The 17,637-nt window shown below is 43.7% G+C and overlaps 1 protein-coding gene across 2 annotated transcripts in view; it reads left to right on the top strand.

The window, feature by feature from the left end:
- Nucleotides 1–17,637, top strand: part of PTDSS2 (phosphatidylserine synthase 2) — a 426,270-nt gene that overhangs the window by 292,423 nt on the left and 116,210 nt on the right. For both annotated transcript variants that reach the window (XM_085644752.1, XM_085644754.1), the window contains one exon: nucleotides 16,266–16,411. In XM_085644752.1, the coding sequence (XP_085500878.1) occupies nucleotides 16,266–16,411 (146 nt within the window). The remainder of the gene's footprint in view (nucleotides 1–16,265; nucleotides 16,412–17,637) is intronic.

Genomic DNA, 17,637 nt, shown 5'->3' with positions numbered 1-17,637 from the left:
AAGTGCCTTGCCATTATATGTACCGTCAAAGAAAGTGAAGATGGCTAATATGCTCACAGTCGAGAACAGACACATCATTAATGACACAAAGTTGAGTACTTCTTCGATATTTATGTTGTAAGTAATTAGACTTCAGCTCCCATCTCTAAGAAGTCATTGACATAGAGGTACCTATGATTTAAATCTATTCTCTCTCTCCAGTTCTCTTCCAAAGAAATGTCATCATACCAGTGGCAGACCCTATAGAAACTTAATTAGATACTATGGAGGAAGTGGGTCATCCTTTTAATTCTTGTATGGTTTTACCAAGGTCTGATTCTCTGTCCCAGAGAAGGACCATGCCCCCACAAATAAGCTGTAGTCCTATTTCTTCACCTTCTGGTGCCAGTCCGGTGCCAGTAGTGTCCGAAACACCACAGTGGCCTTTGGTTTGCTGGCAGACACAGTCCAACAGGGAAAGAAACTGCTTTCAAAGCACAAAAGACACCAGACCTCTATGCATTCTCTACCCAGAAGAAATACAGAGTTTGAATTAACAGGTACTGATTCTTCACGGTGGATGCCAACATCTTCTCGGGTTTATCATCTACAGTGCCTCCACGGGATGACATTGCCATCTTTTAAAATGTCTTGGCCACTAAATTGAATAGCCTATTGGAGAGCCACTAATAAAAGTGCCAGTGTTAGTGAAGACACTATACCCAAGACGCCTTCTAGGCCTCCCCTACTATTGCCTCCAGGCTTGATGGAAATGGTCAGTGCAAATTCCTCACATCAGCATCTGCTAAGGTAGCTGCTCCCATGTTGCTGAAGAAATTTAAATCTATAGCTTCACCTCCTTGGAGAAGAGAACAGTCATATGTGAGGCAAGTGTCTGTTTTGAAGTACAATGTATTTGCTGCAGTTAAGTTCAGTGCAACTTGAAAAAGAAATTTAAAACCGATAAGTTGTCTGCAGCAAGATCTATGGGAACACTCAAAGCAGCCAGCGATATGACACTTCTAGAATGCTATGATAGATCATTGTATAAGCCAATGAAGCCTTTCTCTGAGGGTGTCCCAAAGGACAAGACACTGAACGTACAGTATGTTCTAAAAGAATTGTTGGTGTCAAATCAAGTTGTTACCACATCAATTGGCTTGTCTTATCTGGCAGTCTCAGAATATCTATTTCAGCCTTGAGTTTGAGGTGAAGTTTGAGATTGAGTTCCTAAGGTACCTCTTCCAATGGAAGTATAAGCCTGTGAAATACTTGGTCAATTCTTTTTCCATTTTTGCTGGGGTACAAAGGCAAGTATCTAGTTTTTGCTAAGAAAACACCTTAAATGTTTGTTATGGAGAATAATCTTACAAATTATTTTGTAATTCCCATTACCCTACTTGCCAATATACCTGGGAGGAGATAGCATGTGTTGTACTTGAAATTGTTTCAAGATATTTGGAATTTCAGAAGTAGATGGGAAGCAATCTTTGGTAGTATGGATGTTAGCAAATATGCACCCCCATTTGTGTTTGTGTATGTGCTATCTCTATTATACAGAGACAGACCGCGCAATCTATGCTAACTGTTGTGACCAATTCTGAGGTCCGTACTTACAGCCGTATTGCACCTTATTTGATGCTTGTTGCAAATGCACAGTACAGATTCTACCTCTCCCTTCTCAGATTAAGCACCCTGCATTTTTTGTTAGCCTTCACTCTATAGGGCACCTGGTTTCTACAGCTTCCTATCTGCACTTGTGGCCTCAAGGCATTATGCACTTCTGCACCTTCAACATGTACTCCCACAGACTGTCCTTAGTTCCCTCTCGACGTGCTGCTAAGATTAGACACTACCATGCTGCTCTTCTCTTTTTTGCAACAACTCTCAATGCTTGAAGTATGTTTTTCGGTTTTAACTTTTATAATAATTGGTTTAAGCATTAGGAAACTATACAACTCATGACAGTGTTCCCATGAACTTTGAAATCTAATAATTCAGTGGATGGTTTGTCACGCTGTTAGTATTGATGTTCCCCGCAACAATGATACTATGAGAACTTATTGTCCAGTTTTGTAGCGGTCTATAAGTGTTAAATGGATTGTTTTTCAAATAAACTGCTTGATTTGTATTGTTTTGTGTGTGCTTTATGTGTGCTTTTATGGCGTGGTTGTCGACTAAAGAATTTTTAAATTGATATTAATTGACAAACATCCATTCTAAAAATCCTTTAGTTCTCCTATTTGGTTAGGGCTGGTCCCCGCTAGCTGAGGCACCTCATTATGCCCACCCAGAACTTTGCAATCCTCTAACCTAAGGTTACCTCTGTACCATTAGGTAAGACAAGGGGCTGTTCTTTCAGGTTCCTGCCTTCTAACTTATGGAACACCCTCCCCTATATCTGCACCTAAGCCCCTCAAAGAAATCTTCTGCCAGCAGTTAAGACCTGGCTTTTTCAGTGCATTGTTGTTAAGTGCATTGTCCTAAGATAGCTTCTTGAATAGTTAGAATTTTAGCACAGGAAAGCACTCTGGAGGCAGCCATGTGCTCTATGAATCACCAAACTCCACATGTTGTTCAAATTCAGGGTCGTTAGCCCACTCGGGTAACCTATGAGTTCTTTGTGTAGATAGTCTGTGTGGGTACCATGCTGCTGTCAGACTCTGTGACTGCATTAAAATCTCCTCCTATTATGAGTTTACCCTGGACAGTGCGTAAAACAGTGGAAGGTATTGTCTAGCAGGGTTGGTGTGGCATAGGCCTAAAGAAAAGTTAAATCTTGTCCGTTCATCTTATCCGATATCTGGGAATATTTACCAAAACTATTCAGGTCCCTGCCTGCTACCAAGGGGAAGGACCTATGGCGGAGTATGGCCACTCCGTTGGAAATGTAAGTGAATCCGGCATGATGGACTGTAGAAGCCATTCCTTTCCTGAAAACCACACCTAGTCCCCAAGAGGTCTGTCTCTGGCAAGAATAATACCTGTGACGTGTTTATTATCAAATTGCATGACCGCTCCCTTCTTAATATGATGTTTTATCTAAATTATATTCCAGGGTAAAATCTTGCTCTTTGCATGGTTTAACCTGTTACCCGGGTCTGGTATGTCGTATGTGACTTGCGTGAGTTATGTGATGTCTGCAGTACTATGCTTAATAAACAAATCTTGAACGGAAGTCCCTTCCTCCAGGTCCCATACTTCATCCCCAAAGAATCTGTCAAACTATTGATGAATCTCAAAAAAGTAAACCTTGAATAATAAAAATACCAATAAAGAGAAATGAAAACAATAGATTACATTTGGGTGTGAATAACCAGTCTTGATATTAATTCCTTCTTTTGTAGTTCACTAGTGTACAGATGTCTCCTTAATTTCAGATAACAGTCCTGTGTACCACCGGGCCAATGCATCTTCGTTATAGGTATCCTCACCTACCGAAAGGGAGAAGTGTAGCTTAGTTCTTCGTTTTGGATCGTCCGAGAGATGCCTCCATCTCCTTAGGTGTCTACTCCTTTGGACCAGTGGTTTCTGTTCTGTTTCCTCCCTTGAAAATGCCCATCAAGGCAGTGCCATTGTCTACCATAACTTGTGCCCGCACAGAAGCGCCGGCTTCAGCAATAATGATACCAAAGTATGTCATGATCCATGCTGTACGATATTATTGTTGCCAATAAGAGCAATGTCAATGTACGTTCAGACAAAAGCAAACATACCTTTGAAGACACCAGTAAGAACAATCTCGATGTACAAAATTACAACTGAATTCACCCTGTTGGTAATGTCGATAAAAATGATACCAGTGGCTGCCATATTATTTTCAGGAGTTCCAATGAACTCACATCATTGCTGTCGAATTCACCCAAGGTGCCCACCCAATTACCAGAGTCTGAGATACGTGGTCAGGCAGGTCCTGCGACCCATGGCCACGCTTATCGAGTAACAAGTCAACAGGTGGGATCCCCCATAAATTACAGGCAAACACGCACCCAGGGAAACCCTGATTGATTCCCCAGATAGTTGCACCACAAACAATTCAGAGGTAATTGGCCCCAATAAAAACAGTTTGGCCAAATGCCCGTGTTTCCCAGAAATACCACAAAGCTAGATAACACTTGTAGATATGCACACTTGGAAAATCAGGACACAACGTTCACACCACACTTAGCGATCACGCCCTCCTCACACCGGACATCTGCACACATACACACTGGCCCACTAGCTCTCCCCGAGGTTGAGAGCCATCTCTGTACCTATCAGATCTACACATGTGATTGATTTATAACTAAGATACTCTTTTGGAATGTAGGGAACATTTTATTGTACCTCATGAACTGTATAAATTGACAACCAAAACTTTGTACATCAAGAGATTGAGATTTCTGTATAGGCGCCACCGTGTTTAATTAAACCAACTCGTTCCTGTTTTGCCGAACGCCTATTGTCTTCATTTATTTAAGGGAAATTCATATTCGAGCAACAGAAATTGACCTGTTTTAGGTTTTCTCTAGCGCCCAGATTGCATGCATTAGACAGATCTTTGTTTCAGAGATTTGATTGGTTCAGGATGAAAGCCCTCTGTTCGAGGCATTTGAGCGGCAGATTACACACTATGCATAGATCGCCATCTGGTGTTGGGCCTGGATGTTTGCACTTGTTTTTGTCCTGGAAAATCTCGAAGTCACGAGATAGGTGACTCCTCCTTAGGATGCTAGTGTGCATAGGCATCGACTCCATCCTCGGATTGTTTCTTTTCCGCAATTGGGCTCGGATGTGTTTCTCGCTCTCCAGTTTGGAACCGTTACCGATTCTACGTTCGACGCGCAATCCTTCACCCTTTTCGACAGTATTGTCTCGATCGCATTTCCCATTCGACGTGAGTCTCAACAGCTTCGAAGTCTTCGATTCCGGTCGTCGACGAAGGCCTTCGGGCCTACCTGGGCCTTACCTTCTGGCTCATGGAAAGGACGCCGTTCAAGAAGTGTCCTCAATGTGGGTCGAGGTTTCCCCACACCGATCTGCATGAGGTGAGCAACCTCTGCCTGTCACCGGAGCATAAGGCCAGAGACTGTCCAGCTTGCGCCTCTTTCCGCTACAAGAAGACTATTCGGGACCGACGAGCTCGAAGAACCATGGCCCGCTCGTTGGCATCCATCCCAGACGACATCTTTCAATAGGGCGTCGACGTGCCAGAGCAGGACCAGGTCAAAGAAGGCCTCATCAGCACCTCCGAAGCAGATGACTCTGTCGAAGACATCACTCCGGCACAGCGAGTCGTGAGTAGAGAAGTCGACCCCAATCCCCCCTTCTATACCAATCGAAAAAGGCTTCGGTCACACCTTCACGCCCAGGTGTACACCGAGAGACTGCTTCCCATGCCCCGCCCTCGGGCCCGGCAAAGAAGCCTACTAATCCTTCAGTTGCCGAAACACACTCACCGGCACCGAGAAAGAAGCCGTCCTCCTCATCCACGCCGACTGCTGCTTCCACATCTAAGCACTCGGCATCGAAGACAGGCACCGGCTCCTCGACACAGAAAACACACTGAACCAAGCAAAAAACTACCCCCAAAGGACTCGCGTGCTCCGGAGCCGAAAAAGGCCTCAGAACCGAAGAAACAACAGGTTCCACCGGCCACACAGACTGTAAACACCCATTGTTCGAAACCAAAAGAGCACAGAACCGCTACTACGCCGGCGCTTAAAAAACCTCCGGGACCAAAACTGTTGGCGCTGAAGGATCTGCCTCCTACAGAAGAACTGTTTAAACCAGCTCAAAAAACTCTTATAAAAGATCCTAAAACTGGTCACTTGACTCTTAGCTCCAAGAAAAGACCACTGATTACGCCTACACCGGCTCCACCACCTAAAAAGAGGGACATTGCCACCTCTCCTCTAAGGATCCCTTCTCCTGCTCCTGCTCCTCCTCTTCCTCCTCCTCCTCTCCCACCATGCCGCTCTCCTACACCATCCCCTTCTCCAGCGGATGATGATGACGATAACACCTCTGATGACACGGGGGGTGCGGACAATCAGCCACTAGGTGACCCTAGTCCGCCTGCTTCCCCAGACCCCTGGGATGACTATATAACACTCCAGATGTCCCTAACTTCCCACAGGATGACATCTACCCTTCCAGGCCTTCCTCCCCAGAGGACACCATGGGCTTTAACCAGCTCGTCCATACAGCTGCCCACTACCATGGGGTTCAACTACACACTGACCCCGTAGAGGAGGATTTCCTTATGGACACTTTTGATACCACACAAGTCCACCTCAATTTTACCCATGCATTAAGGGGTCATCAAGCATGCCACAAAAGTCTTCAAAGATCCTGTTCGGTCCTGAGTCATTAACCCCAGGGTTGAGAAAAAGTATAAGGCTGCACCTACTGACCCAGCTTACATTAAGGGCCCTGCACCTCTAGACTCTCTCGTAGTCTCCAATGCTAGAAAGAGGGCCAATTCTCAGACATCAGGTGACACCCCACCACCATATAAAGAGTCTAAACTCTTGCACGTCTCTGGCAAGAGAACAGCGTCGCAAGCAGCAAACATCTGGCACATCACCAACACTCAGGCGCTATGAGCTAGGTATGATAGGGCACATTATGATGAACTTGAGTCCCTAATGCAACACCTCCCAGAAAGATACAGAAATAGGGCCAATGAACTCATACAATAGGGTAAAGTTATCACCACGACCTCCATCCGTTGTGCCCTAGACGTAGCAGATACCGCTTTAAGGGCAATAAACACAAGTGTCCTTTTGCGTAGGCATGCCTGGTTACGCATTTCAGGTTTTAAACCTGAAGTCCAAAGTTTCATCCTCAACCAACCATTTGATCAGGAACACCTTTTTGGCCCTAATGTAGACCTATCCCTTAAAAAAATGAAAGGATACACAGACAGCAAAATCTGTGGGAGCCTTGCAGTCGCAAGCTCCCAGACGTTCCTTTTGTCGTTCATCCTACAAAAGCACCCCAAGACGCTACTCCTCAGATAGCCCCTCCACTTCTTGCAAAGCTCCCACCCAGTCCACCTTCACCAGAGGTTACCAGAGAGGAGTCTACAAGGGCAACAATAACAAAGGCAGAGGCAAAACCAACAACACCCGCTCTGCCTCCACCCCTACCCAATGACTTCCCTCCACTTCCCCAGACCATACCACTCCAGTTGGGGGAAGACTACAGCAGTTCCTTCCTGTCTGGACCACCATCACATCAGACAGGTGGGTGCAACAAATAGTTCAATCCGGTTACTGACTCGAACTTACCTCTACCCCCCCCCCCCCCCCCCAACCCCCAACATACCACCCAAACAGCGTCCAATGTCACACGAACATTTGTCACTGCTAAGGCAGGAGGTAATATCCCTCCTACAAAAAAGTGCAATAGAACCCGTTCCCCTGCACCAACATAACACAGGAGTTTTATCCCTGTATTTTCTCATACCAAAGAAGGCCAGCTCTCTGATACCTATTCTAGACCTCAGACCCCTAAACCTATACATTCACTCAGACCATTTCCACATGGTCACACTTCAGCAGGTCCTTCCTCTCCTTTCACAGGGCGACTTCCTTGCTACCCTAGATCTCAAGGACGCCTACTTTCATATTCCCATTCACGCGGCTCACAGGAAGTATCTCAGATTTGTCGTGGACGGACAGCACCATCAATTCAAAGTACTCCCATTCTGAGTCACAACAGCACCAGGGGTATTCACCAAGTGCCTAGCAGTAGTGGCAGCCCACTTAAGAAGGCAACACATTCACGTTTTCCCATATCTCGATGATTGGCTCATAAAAGCCAGCTCATACACCACATGCACACTCCCCACCGCCTTCACCTCCTGCAGAACTACAATATTCTCAACAAGGTTCCATTCACTCTGTCGGGGGATACGAAGATGACCGAGTCCAGTTCTCCATTCCAACACAAGATGACCTGTGGGACAGCTATGATACAAATCCACCTGCAGACAAACTCCGATCTGTATCCAGCCAAACCCTACCCTCCAGACGATACCTCCACCTATCACGACATTATAGGTAGGGTGGCCACGTATCACAAAGTTCAGTTTCATACCAAACCACTGAAGGATGACTTTTTTGTATTTCAATCACTTTCCTCTAGCCAACGCTCGTGGCAAAACCTGCCAATGCTCAAAGACACGCTACAACATACACCTGATATTTTCAAGGACCCGGGTCAAAGCCCTGATCATCACACCAAGGGTCAATTTAACAAAACAAAAAAATGAGATATATATATATATATATATATATATATATCCTGCTGACCTACATACATAAAGGACAAATTCACAAGTATATGGTGAGGCGCCCCTGCCAGATAAAAGTAAGAAGATAGACGCTGTGGGTAAGAAAGTGGCTGCCCACTCTGCCAACCTGTGTAGACTTGCCCACTACTTTGGCCTACTCTCTTACTATGACAGAGCCCACTGGTATGATATGGAGAGGCTCCTCCAACGTCTTCGAGAGGAATACAAAAAGCAGGCTTATCAGATTGCCTCAGAGGTGAAACTAATTGCAAATACTTTTATTCGCTGTGCCCTCAAATCGGCTGATAGTGCTGCTGGAGGCATTAACTCCAGCATTTTCCTTAGACAACATTTGTGGCTTAGAGTCTCTGGTTTCAAGCCTGAAGTACCACAAACATCCTTGTGCTTCAATTTGACAGGGAACACCTCTTAAAGTCCTCGGGTAGATACTCTAAATTAAAAAGACAACAAAACAGCCAAATTCATGGGAGCTTTGCAAACACCTATGCAATGTGGTTCCTTTCATTGCTCCACTTACCATTGAGGAACTAAACCCACCTCTACGAACACCTCCTATCAACGTCCGCAGCCACAAACCACCTTACCTAGGGGATACTACAAAGACTCTTACAGAAGCAACCATTCTAGAGGAAGAGGTAAAGGCAGTTTCTCTTCACCATCCGCCACCACCACAAGACTTTGGCTTACCAACCATCCCCCCCACATACAACACTTGTAGGGGGTCTAATACAAGGGTTTCTTCCCACCTGGCAGCGCGTCACCTACAACCATTGGGTGTTAGATATTATCCATCATGGTTTTTGTCTAGTGCCCACTTCCACGCCTCTAAACATTCCACCTTGCAAATTCAAAGTTTCACCACTACATGTACAGTTACTCATGGAAAAGGTTCAGACACTTCTCACCAAAGGAGACATTGAACCAGAACCATTACACCAACAAGGGTCTGGAGTTTATTAACTCTACTTCCTTATTTCCAGAAAGGGCCGATCACGGAGTCAAATCATGGATATCAGACCCCTAAACCATTCTCTCAGAGCACTTTCTTTTATATGGTCACTCTTCAAGATGCCATCCCATTATAACAACAAGGCGACTTCATTGCCGCATTCGATCTCAAGGAGGCCTACTTTCACATTCCTATTCATCCGGCACATCGCCAGTATCTCAGGTTTGTAATCAAAGGTCAGCATTTCCAGTTCAAAGGGCTTCCTTTCATGGTCACAAACGCCCCCAGAGACTTCACCAAATGTCTCACAGTAGCAGCTGCTCACCTGCGCAGACAAATCATACACATCTTTCCATATATAGACGACTGGGTCATCAAAAGTGCGACTTGTCAAAAGTGCTTACAACACACTTAAGCCACCATAAACCTACTTCATCCACTAGGCTTTGCCATCAACGCAGGCAAACCCATCCCCCGCCTCAAAGCCCTTCAAAATCAACTATACCTGGTAGTCATCCTTGACTCGAAAGAGGGATAGTTTACCCCAATGCTGACCAAATTAAATCCTTCCAGACGCTCAATCCCCAGTTCTAGCTTGTAAGTAACAGTAAGAACAGTCCTGCATCTTCTTGGTAGGATGGCTTCTTGCATAGCTATAGTACTTAATGACAGACTAAACATGTCAGTTGCAAGAGTTCTTAGCACACCAATGGTCACAAGAGGAGGGTCAATGGTAAAATCTAGTGTTGGTCGGCCGTCAATTTTATCACTCTCTGTAATAGTGAAATACCAAGTCTTCAAAGGACAGCCTTCCCTAGACCCAGTCCCACAGATAATCATAGCAATAAACGCCTCCCTCACGGCTTGAGGAGCACATTTTCAATATCTCACTGTTCAAGGACACTAGACGCTCAAACGCAGACATCTTCATTTCAATCATCTAGATCTGTTAGCTGTTCATCTAGTGCTCTGAGCCTTCTTTCCGCACCTCGTTGTCTAGGTAGTCCTGCTCAAGACCGACAACATGTTTGCCATATATTATCTTCAAAAGTGGAGAGTGTGAGGGGGGCACCAGATCTCCTCAGCTTTCTTATCTAGCTCAAAACATTTGAAGATGGGCCCACTGGTAGAACATTCATCTGTTAGCATAATACCTTCCAGAAGTGGACAGCGACTTTGTAAATCTCCGCTGGTGGCACCAACAAGTCCACGAGTGGGAACTCCACCCGCAAGTCCTCTTCTCACACTTTCTGACATGGGGTCAACCAAGCATAGTCCTTTTTGCCACAGCAGAAAATGCCAAATGCCCAAACTTCACCTCCAGATTCCCACACCCACAGTCTAGAGGCAACTCACTGTGGATGAGCCGGTGCAGGATATTTGCTTACGCTTTTCCACCTGCCCCACTACTTCCGTTTGTGGTCCACAAACTTCGACACACATCCCTCACCCTTATCCTAGTGGCTTACACAAAGGCATGGCAACCATGGTTCACCACTCTCGTAGAACTCTTAGTGGTTCCCCACGGGATACTTCCGAACAGGCCGGACTTCCATGCGCAGAGCCATTGAGAAATAAGACACCCAGACCCCAGGTCTCTCAACCTTGCAATCTGGCTCCTGAAGTCCGACAGTTTGGCTATTTAAATCTGCCACAACCCTTTATGAACATTTTCAAAAAAGCACACAGGCCCACTAATCATGCCTGTTACTCTGCAAAATGAAAATTATTTATTCTCTATTATCTTTCCAAACACATTGATCCTTTAGGGACAAAGGTTCAAGACATTGTGACTTATTTCATTCACACTCCTCTGGTTTAGCTTTTATATCTATATGGCTACATTTCACGGCCATTGCCCAATATCTACAAAACGGGCAACACATTTCCCTCTTTAGGATTCCAGTCATCCGGGTCTTCCTTGAAGGGCCTAGAATAGTCATTCCTCCTAGAAGACCACCAGCCCCCACTTAGAAAATTATTGGGCCCTCCATTCGAACACTTCGATTCCTGCCCCCTTCAGTTTTTATCCTGGAAAGTTTCATTCCTAATTGCAATCACTTCACTCAGATGTGTCAGTGAGCTTCAAGCATTAACTTTAGACAAACCCTCCTTCCAGCTACATAGAGATAGGGTGGTAATACGTACCAGTCCTAAATTTCTGCCAAAGATGGTGTCTCAATTTCACCATAATCAGTCTTTTGATTTACCAGTATTTCCCCTCTTCCTGATTTAGTTGCTCAAAGGGCCCTACATACTTTAGATATTAAACGAGCCCTTCTGTGTTATCGACAGAACCAAAACATTTAGAAAGATACAACAGCTGTTTGTTGCTTTTTCAAAACCACAAAGGCAAGGCCATATCTAAAGCAGGTATTGCAATTTGATTTGTTAAATATATACAAACATGCTTCGCTAAAGCAAAAATAACTCTGTCTATCCATCCTAGAGTCCACTCCACTCATTAATAAAAAAGAGAGAAGGGGGACTGCTTTACAGTCTAGGATAAGAATGTGCATCTACAGCCACACATGCCTCAAACAGAAAATGTTGCTCACTTAGAAAGCATCTGTTCCTGGCATTTAGTGCTGTAGATTCATTCACATGTGCTCAACCGCTTCACTGGACACGGGTGCTGGTTACATATAATCTTATACATTATCACATCTTTTACAGCATGGGCATCTCACTTTACTACACTCTGCTCCACATTCCATCCTCACCTGCCTTCCAGGAAAACAATCTAACAATGGAGCCGATGGCCATGTGCATGGCCATCAGGTAGAGGAGTTACCATACCTCATGACTCAAAAGACTTTCCTCAAAGAAAAACAACTGGCACACATCGGATCCCAACACTAAGTGGTGGGATTATGCTAAGCATGTGATTCCACAGCATTACATGCCATGAACAGTTGATAAGTAAAGTTTTCATATGATGTTATAAATGAAACCAGACCAAAATGAAAAACAAAGTGAGCAGAATTTGAGACATGGATTTTTAAAGAATAAAAGTGAAAATAGCGCTTAGAAGCAATAAGCACCTATGAGGGATATCTGGTCACGCGGTACTGGAGCAAAATCAAATGTTCAGGCCAACCATGATGGAGCGCGGGCCAAAAACAGGAGCCACACAATGCTTGCTGAACAAAAGTACCTTGATCCGGGTCACATTAGCGAGATGTGGGGTGCTTCCTGGCGATGTGTCTGTGTTGATCCCGCAGTCGAGGTGATGCGTTGATTGTCTAAGCGCAATGATAGCAATGTGCCAGTTCTGAAGATGATGCACTGGTTCTGAGATGAGTTGGTTCCGATGCTGATGCGCCGGGTTTCTCCACGGAGTGGGAGTGATGCAGTGGTTCCTATGCAACGGTTCCTGTGGCAATGCGCTGGTCCTAAGTGCGATGTGCCAGTTCTGTTCCTGCATCAGCTGCATTTCGTCGATTCTGCTTCATGCAGCATAGGATGCATTGGTTCCACTGGATCAAGCACCTGGATCCACTTCCAATGGACCAGGAACAGAGGGTAAGACTTTGATATCCCTGAGTCTTAGACCAGAAGGCAAGCCAGCATGCACTTAGAGGTCACTCTTAGTTCAAGTCAAAGAGTCCAGATCTTCCTCACCAGGGCAGAGGGTAGCAGGCGGCAGGGCAGCACAGCAGAAATGTTCTTCCCGAGGAGCAGTATAGCAGAGTACCAGTCCTAGCCGCACAGCAGTCCTTTTTCCTGCCCAGTTTTCCACAGGTCTGGTAGGGTCTGATTTGGTGGTTTCAGAGACCCAGTACTTCTACCCAGTTGGGCCTTTGAAGTGGAGGTGACTTCAAAGAGGGGCTTTGAAGTACACAGGACATGCAAAACTTGAAAGTACATGGCCTACCTTTTAGTTACACAGCGTCCTGCACTATGGCTACCTAGGGCCTACCTTAGGGGTGATCTATATGCAATAAAAGGGGTATTTAAAGCTTGACAAGGGGTTTGAAATGCCAAGTCGACATGGCAAGACAACTGCACATGCAGACTCTGCAGTGACAGGCCTGAGGCATGTTTGGAGTGCAACCGGTGTGGGTGGCACCATCTGTGCTGCAAGCCCACTAGTAGAATTTAATTTACAGACCCTGGGCACATGTAGTGCACTTTACTAGGGTTTTGTAAGTAAATTAAATATGCCAATTATGGGCAAGTCAACTGAACCATGTTTTGGGGGAGAAGTACATGCACTTCAGTACTGGTTAGCAGTGGTAAAGGGCTCAGAGTCCTAACGCCAACAAAAAGAAATCAGCAAAAAGGTGAGGCAAGCAGGCAAAATGTTTGGGGAAGACCACCCTAAGGCTGTCCGGTCTAACATGTTATGATTCTGTGGTTCACTTCAGGACTGACTGGTATGCACATACTATGTCTAAATCATTCGTTTTTTGGGCCACCCAGAGCAGATTTATTTTGTATTTAGTCAGGCATTTTAACATTATGTGTATAGTCTGTGGATTAATCTGGTTTGGACCATGTTGATATACATGCTATTTTTAACCGTTAAGCTTAACGTAAATCAGTCATCCTTCCTATACAATGGCAAACATCTCCACCATAAATATGATTATCTTTATTAGTCAAGACTGTGCTCCACTAGAGGGAGCCAAGATTCCCCCCTCCCAACTACCTACTTCCCTTCCCCTGTTAGATTTCCTTTGTGGGCTGTGCAACTAGCCTCTGAATCCACAGAGCAGGGAGGCCAGCCCTCCCCTTAAAGTAGTTCATGGGCTGGACTAATATAGAGACCCCTTTCGAAATGCCAGAGATTCTTACGGGTAATTTATAAACATGGAATCCCTCTCTTTGATCTGAAATCAAATTAAATCACAATAGTGTTTTTTAGACGGTTTTATCTAACGCTGACCTATATCAAAAAAGATACAGAAAGTAAATACGTAACATTTTATTAAGCACAAGAGCCTGCATTTAATTTCTACTGATCGGTTCAAAATGCAAATAATCATGTCCCCTCATACCTACTCCTAGGTTAGTGATGATGGATGCATCTTTCCTGGAGTCAGTGTTGAGAAATCAAGAGCACGGAGCTCAACTGACCCTTATAGTGCTTCCTTACTCGATTTCAGAACGCATCATGAGAAGTTGTACTTTTATAAAGTAATTAAATAGATCGTGCATGAACTGTATATGTGGCAAAGCAGTTCCGTGCTTTCACTTAATGTTGCTGTATGCAACAAATGCAAACCTTGAGATTAATTTGTACTCTTACGCATTCGAGCAACTCCAAATGATCACGACCCAATAAATAATTTCAGGGTATATATTCATTAGTACATATCAATTTCATGTTAACCACCAACAAGCAAGGATTACATATGGTATGTCATAAATGGTCACCTCACAACACCCCAAGCTTGCAATTTTGACTTTGGTAAGTTTCCAGGAGGATGCATGACCAACCTTGAAGGAAGCTGTGCTCTCTTCCACGAGACCTGCTTAAGCACTCAAATAGGAGTAGTTTAGCATTTAATGTGTGGATTGGCAGACAGACCAGAAAAGTTTGCCAGGAAGGAGTAGTTCTACTGTAGCTATCTGGTTTATCTGGATTAGTTTTCTTCTTTTACTTACATTGGGCCGCTTTTACCCCTTACTAAAAATTTCATTTTGATTATTTGCTCATGGTTCTGATGATTAGATTTTAGAAAGGGCCTTGGAAAGAGTTGGAGCTTCTTCCCAAAGTGAGTAATCACAGTTCTTTCTAAATGAGTATGAGAAATCTTTGAGTCTTCCCACAAAATGGATATCAGTCCTGCTTAGTAGATCATTGTACATTAGAACCCTAAATGTTCTTTCACTGCAATAAGATCTACTTCAGGCCCATTTCTTCCTTCGTAAGTAATTTGCTTCTGAGTGCCATGTAAATTAGTCTATATCGCCTCTTCCCCAAAATATTCCAGGTCTTTCCACTCGAACAGAAATAACTTTTTCCCACCTTAGTTGTGAAGAGAGCATTTTGACTGATACAAAGAAACATGTAATGATGGCTCTTTGGAAACCGTTTTTTTTTTTTGTTTTTTTTTTGTTTTTTTACACACATCTGCTAATCTCGAAACAGTTGATATTGAAGCAGATTATATTTTACATTGTAAGGTGCTAGCAAAAGGCTTATAAAGTTTTGACATGTAAACACAAGCTCATTCCACAAGGAGTAAAAGTTGCTTTTATGGGCAGTGTTTCTAGACCAGAAGTTTTCAGAGCACCCACCCTTAATTAACCCAAATTATTTTCTAAGCATTACTGCATGCAGACATGTTAACCTTGCATGCCCACAAAAAGTTATTCTCGGTTCAACAAAACCCTTAAATTCTATGTGCAAGAAAAACGCTGATGGATAATGACTTCAGATGATGTGGAAATAATTCAGTTAAATATATTTCAGCATAAAAATTTGAATGTACTTTCAAGCTGCGATATGTCCATATTTTCTAAATGCTGTGAGACTATGTGTGAAGTCTGAAGTTTCTTTGAAAAACTACAGAGTTCAGATATCTAAAAAAAAAGAAGTAACTTGACAACAATTCATTGGTACTTGCTGAGCATTCCTAGCCTTTTGCACAATAAATGGAGACCAAAAATAATTTACATGTTCTAGTGACACCGACAGTTACAAGATATCACTATGTGCTGCCACGTAGTGGGATAGTTCTTAATTGTCTTAAAAGATCTCATTTTTGTATTGCTTCCAACCAGAATTCTTTGACAAATCATTTAAATTCCTCAAAAGATTCATTATCTGTTTATGCAAGTCTCCCGGTATAGATGATTATAGCACCCATAAAACAATGATAACGTTTTAAGAGGAACTGGTCCCTTCCCGCAATAAGCCATTCTTCCTTGCCATAGCTTTAAACTTCAGTGGGCTGGTGGGTAGATGGTATTGGGCAGATGTATGGTTCTGGTTTCATTATATTTTTGGATAATTTAATTTAATAAGTATTTTGGCTGGGTATTATGTACATAATGCTAAATCAAAACTCTTGTGTTTTTCAGTTTTTGTTAGCCGAGATGAACACGTTTTACCTGAAGTTCGTCCTTTGGATGCCTCCCGAACACTATCTTGTACTGTTGCGTCTTGTCTTTTTTGTCAATGTTGGAGGGGTGGCTATGCGAGAGGTATACGACTTCATGGATGATCCGTAAGCAACATGTTTACTATATTTTTTATTAATTAATACTTTCAAAATTAGTTTACATACTTTCTATAACATAGAGGTTACATAACTGCTAACTATGTTATATGTACCTATGCTACCATTGATGGTTTATGGTGACATTGTTGACCGTGGGGATAAATGTCTGTAAATGTCACCAGAATTTCATACATATTACTCAATATGGAATTTTTATTTTACATGGTTGGCTTGAAAAGGATGTTTTTCAAACCAGGATTGGTTTATTAAAACGACATCTGAAATACTGGACTGTACTATAGTCTGCTGGAAAAAGTAGGGGACAAATCATATTTATGTAGTTAAGGAAGAAGAAATTTTAAAACAACTTAGTTACAGCTAAAAATAGGTACTGATTCGAATTAGTTTCTGATTGCTACATCTAACAGCAGATTACTCACCATTTGAATTCCTCCAGGGCAGCAGTGTTTCTGGGACTCTTTAAGCAATTGCTTCCATGTGCCAACCAGGTATGCCGTCAGACACCGCAGTGACACTGAAGGCACGGCACAGAGACACCTATAGGTGCCAACCCTGTGCAGGGTCAGATCCTTTCTTTCCACACCCTTAAATGCTGATCTGAAGCTCTGCTCCCAATCTTTTACTCAGTGTTTTTATAGACTCCAAAATCATTCTCTTCACAACAGCTTGCTAGGTAACGTCACCCCTGAAGCCTAAACTGTGCTGTGACTTCAGAATGCAGATGTCAATCATGGATCTGCACAAGGTTCGCCTGTGGTGTCTAGGGTGTAAGACAGCCTCTAAGTCAGTTGACAAATTCTCCTTTACAAACCTGAAGGCCATCATGGAGTTAATACTGTACATCACAGAGCACCCAAAATGGGGCACATTTCATTTCAGTGTGTGGACTAGCACCTGATCCAAGTCGTGGGACTTCTCTTCCTCCCCTGATTACTGTTGAAGTTGCCGTCATCTGATAAGTTGAAGTCCAAGGACAGTTATCCTGCTATAAACACAAGAAGTCCTAGCACAACTCATCTGAACCCCATCGCTCCCGTCCTGGGAATAAGTCATGTGTTTAGTACTTCAAGGACCCAACACCGCCCCCTCTTCCATTGCAGAATGTATTTGCAGGCTGTTTCTGGCACACCCAGAGTTCCTTTGGACTGTTGTCATTCTACTGCAAGTAGAGATCCTTAAGGAGATCATGCTGCAACTTCTCCCAAACAATG

Source organism: Triturus cristatus, chromosome 3_1, assembly GCF_964204655.1.
Source record: "Triturus cristatus chromosome 3_1, aTriCri1.1, whole genome shotgun sequence".
Lineage (NCBI taxonomy): Eukaryota > Metazoa > Chordata > Amphibia > Caudata > Salamandridae > Triturus > Triturus cristatus.
Note: the sequence above shows the minus strand (reverse complement) of the source record. Positions and strands in the feature narration are given on the sequence as shown.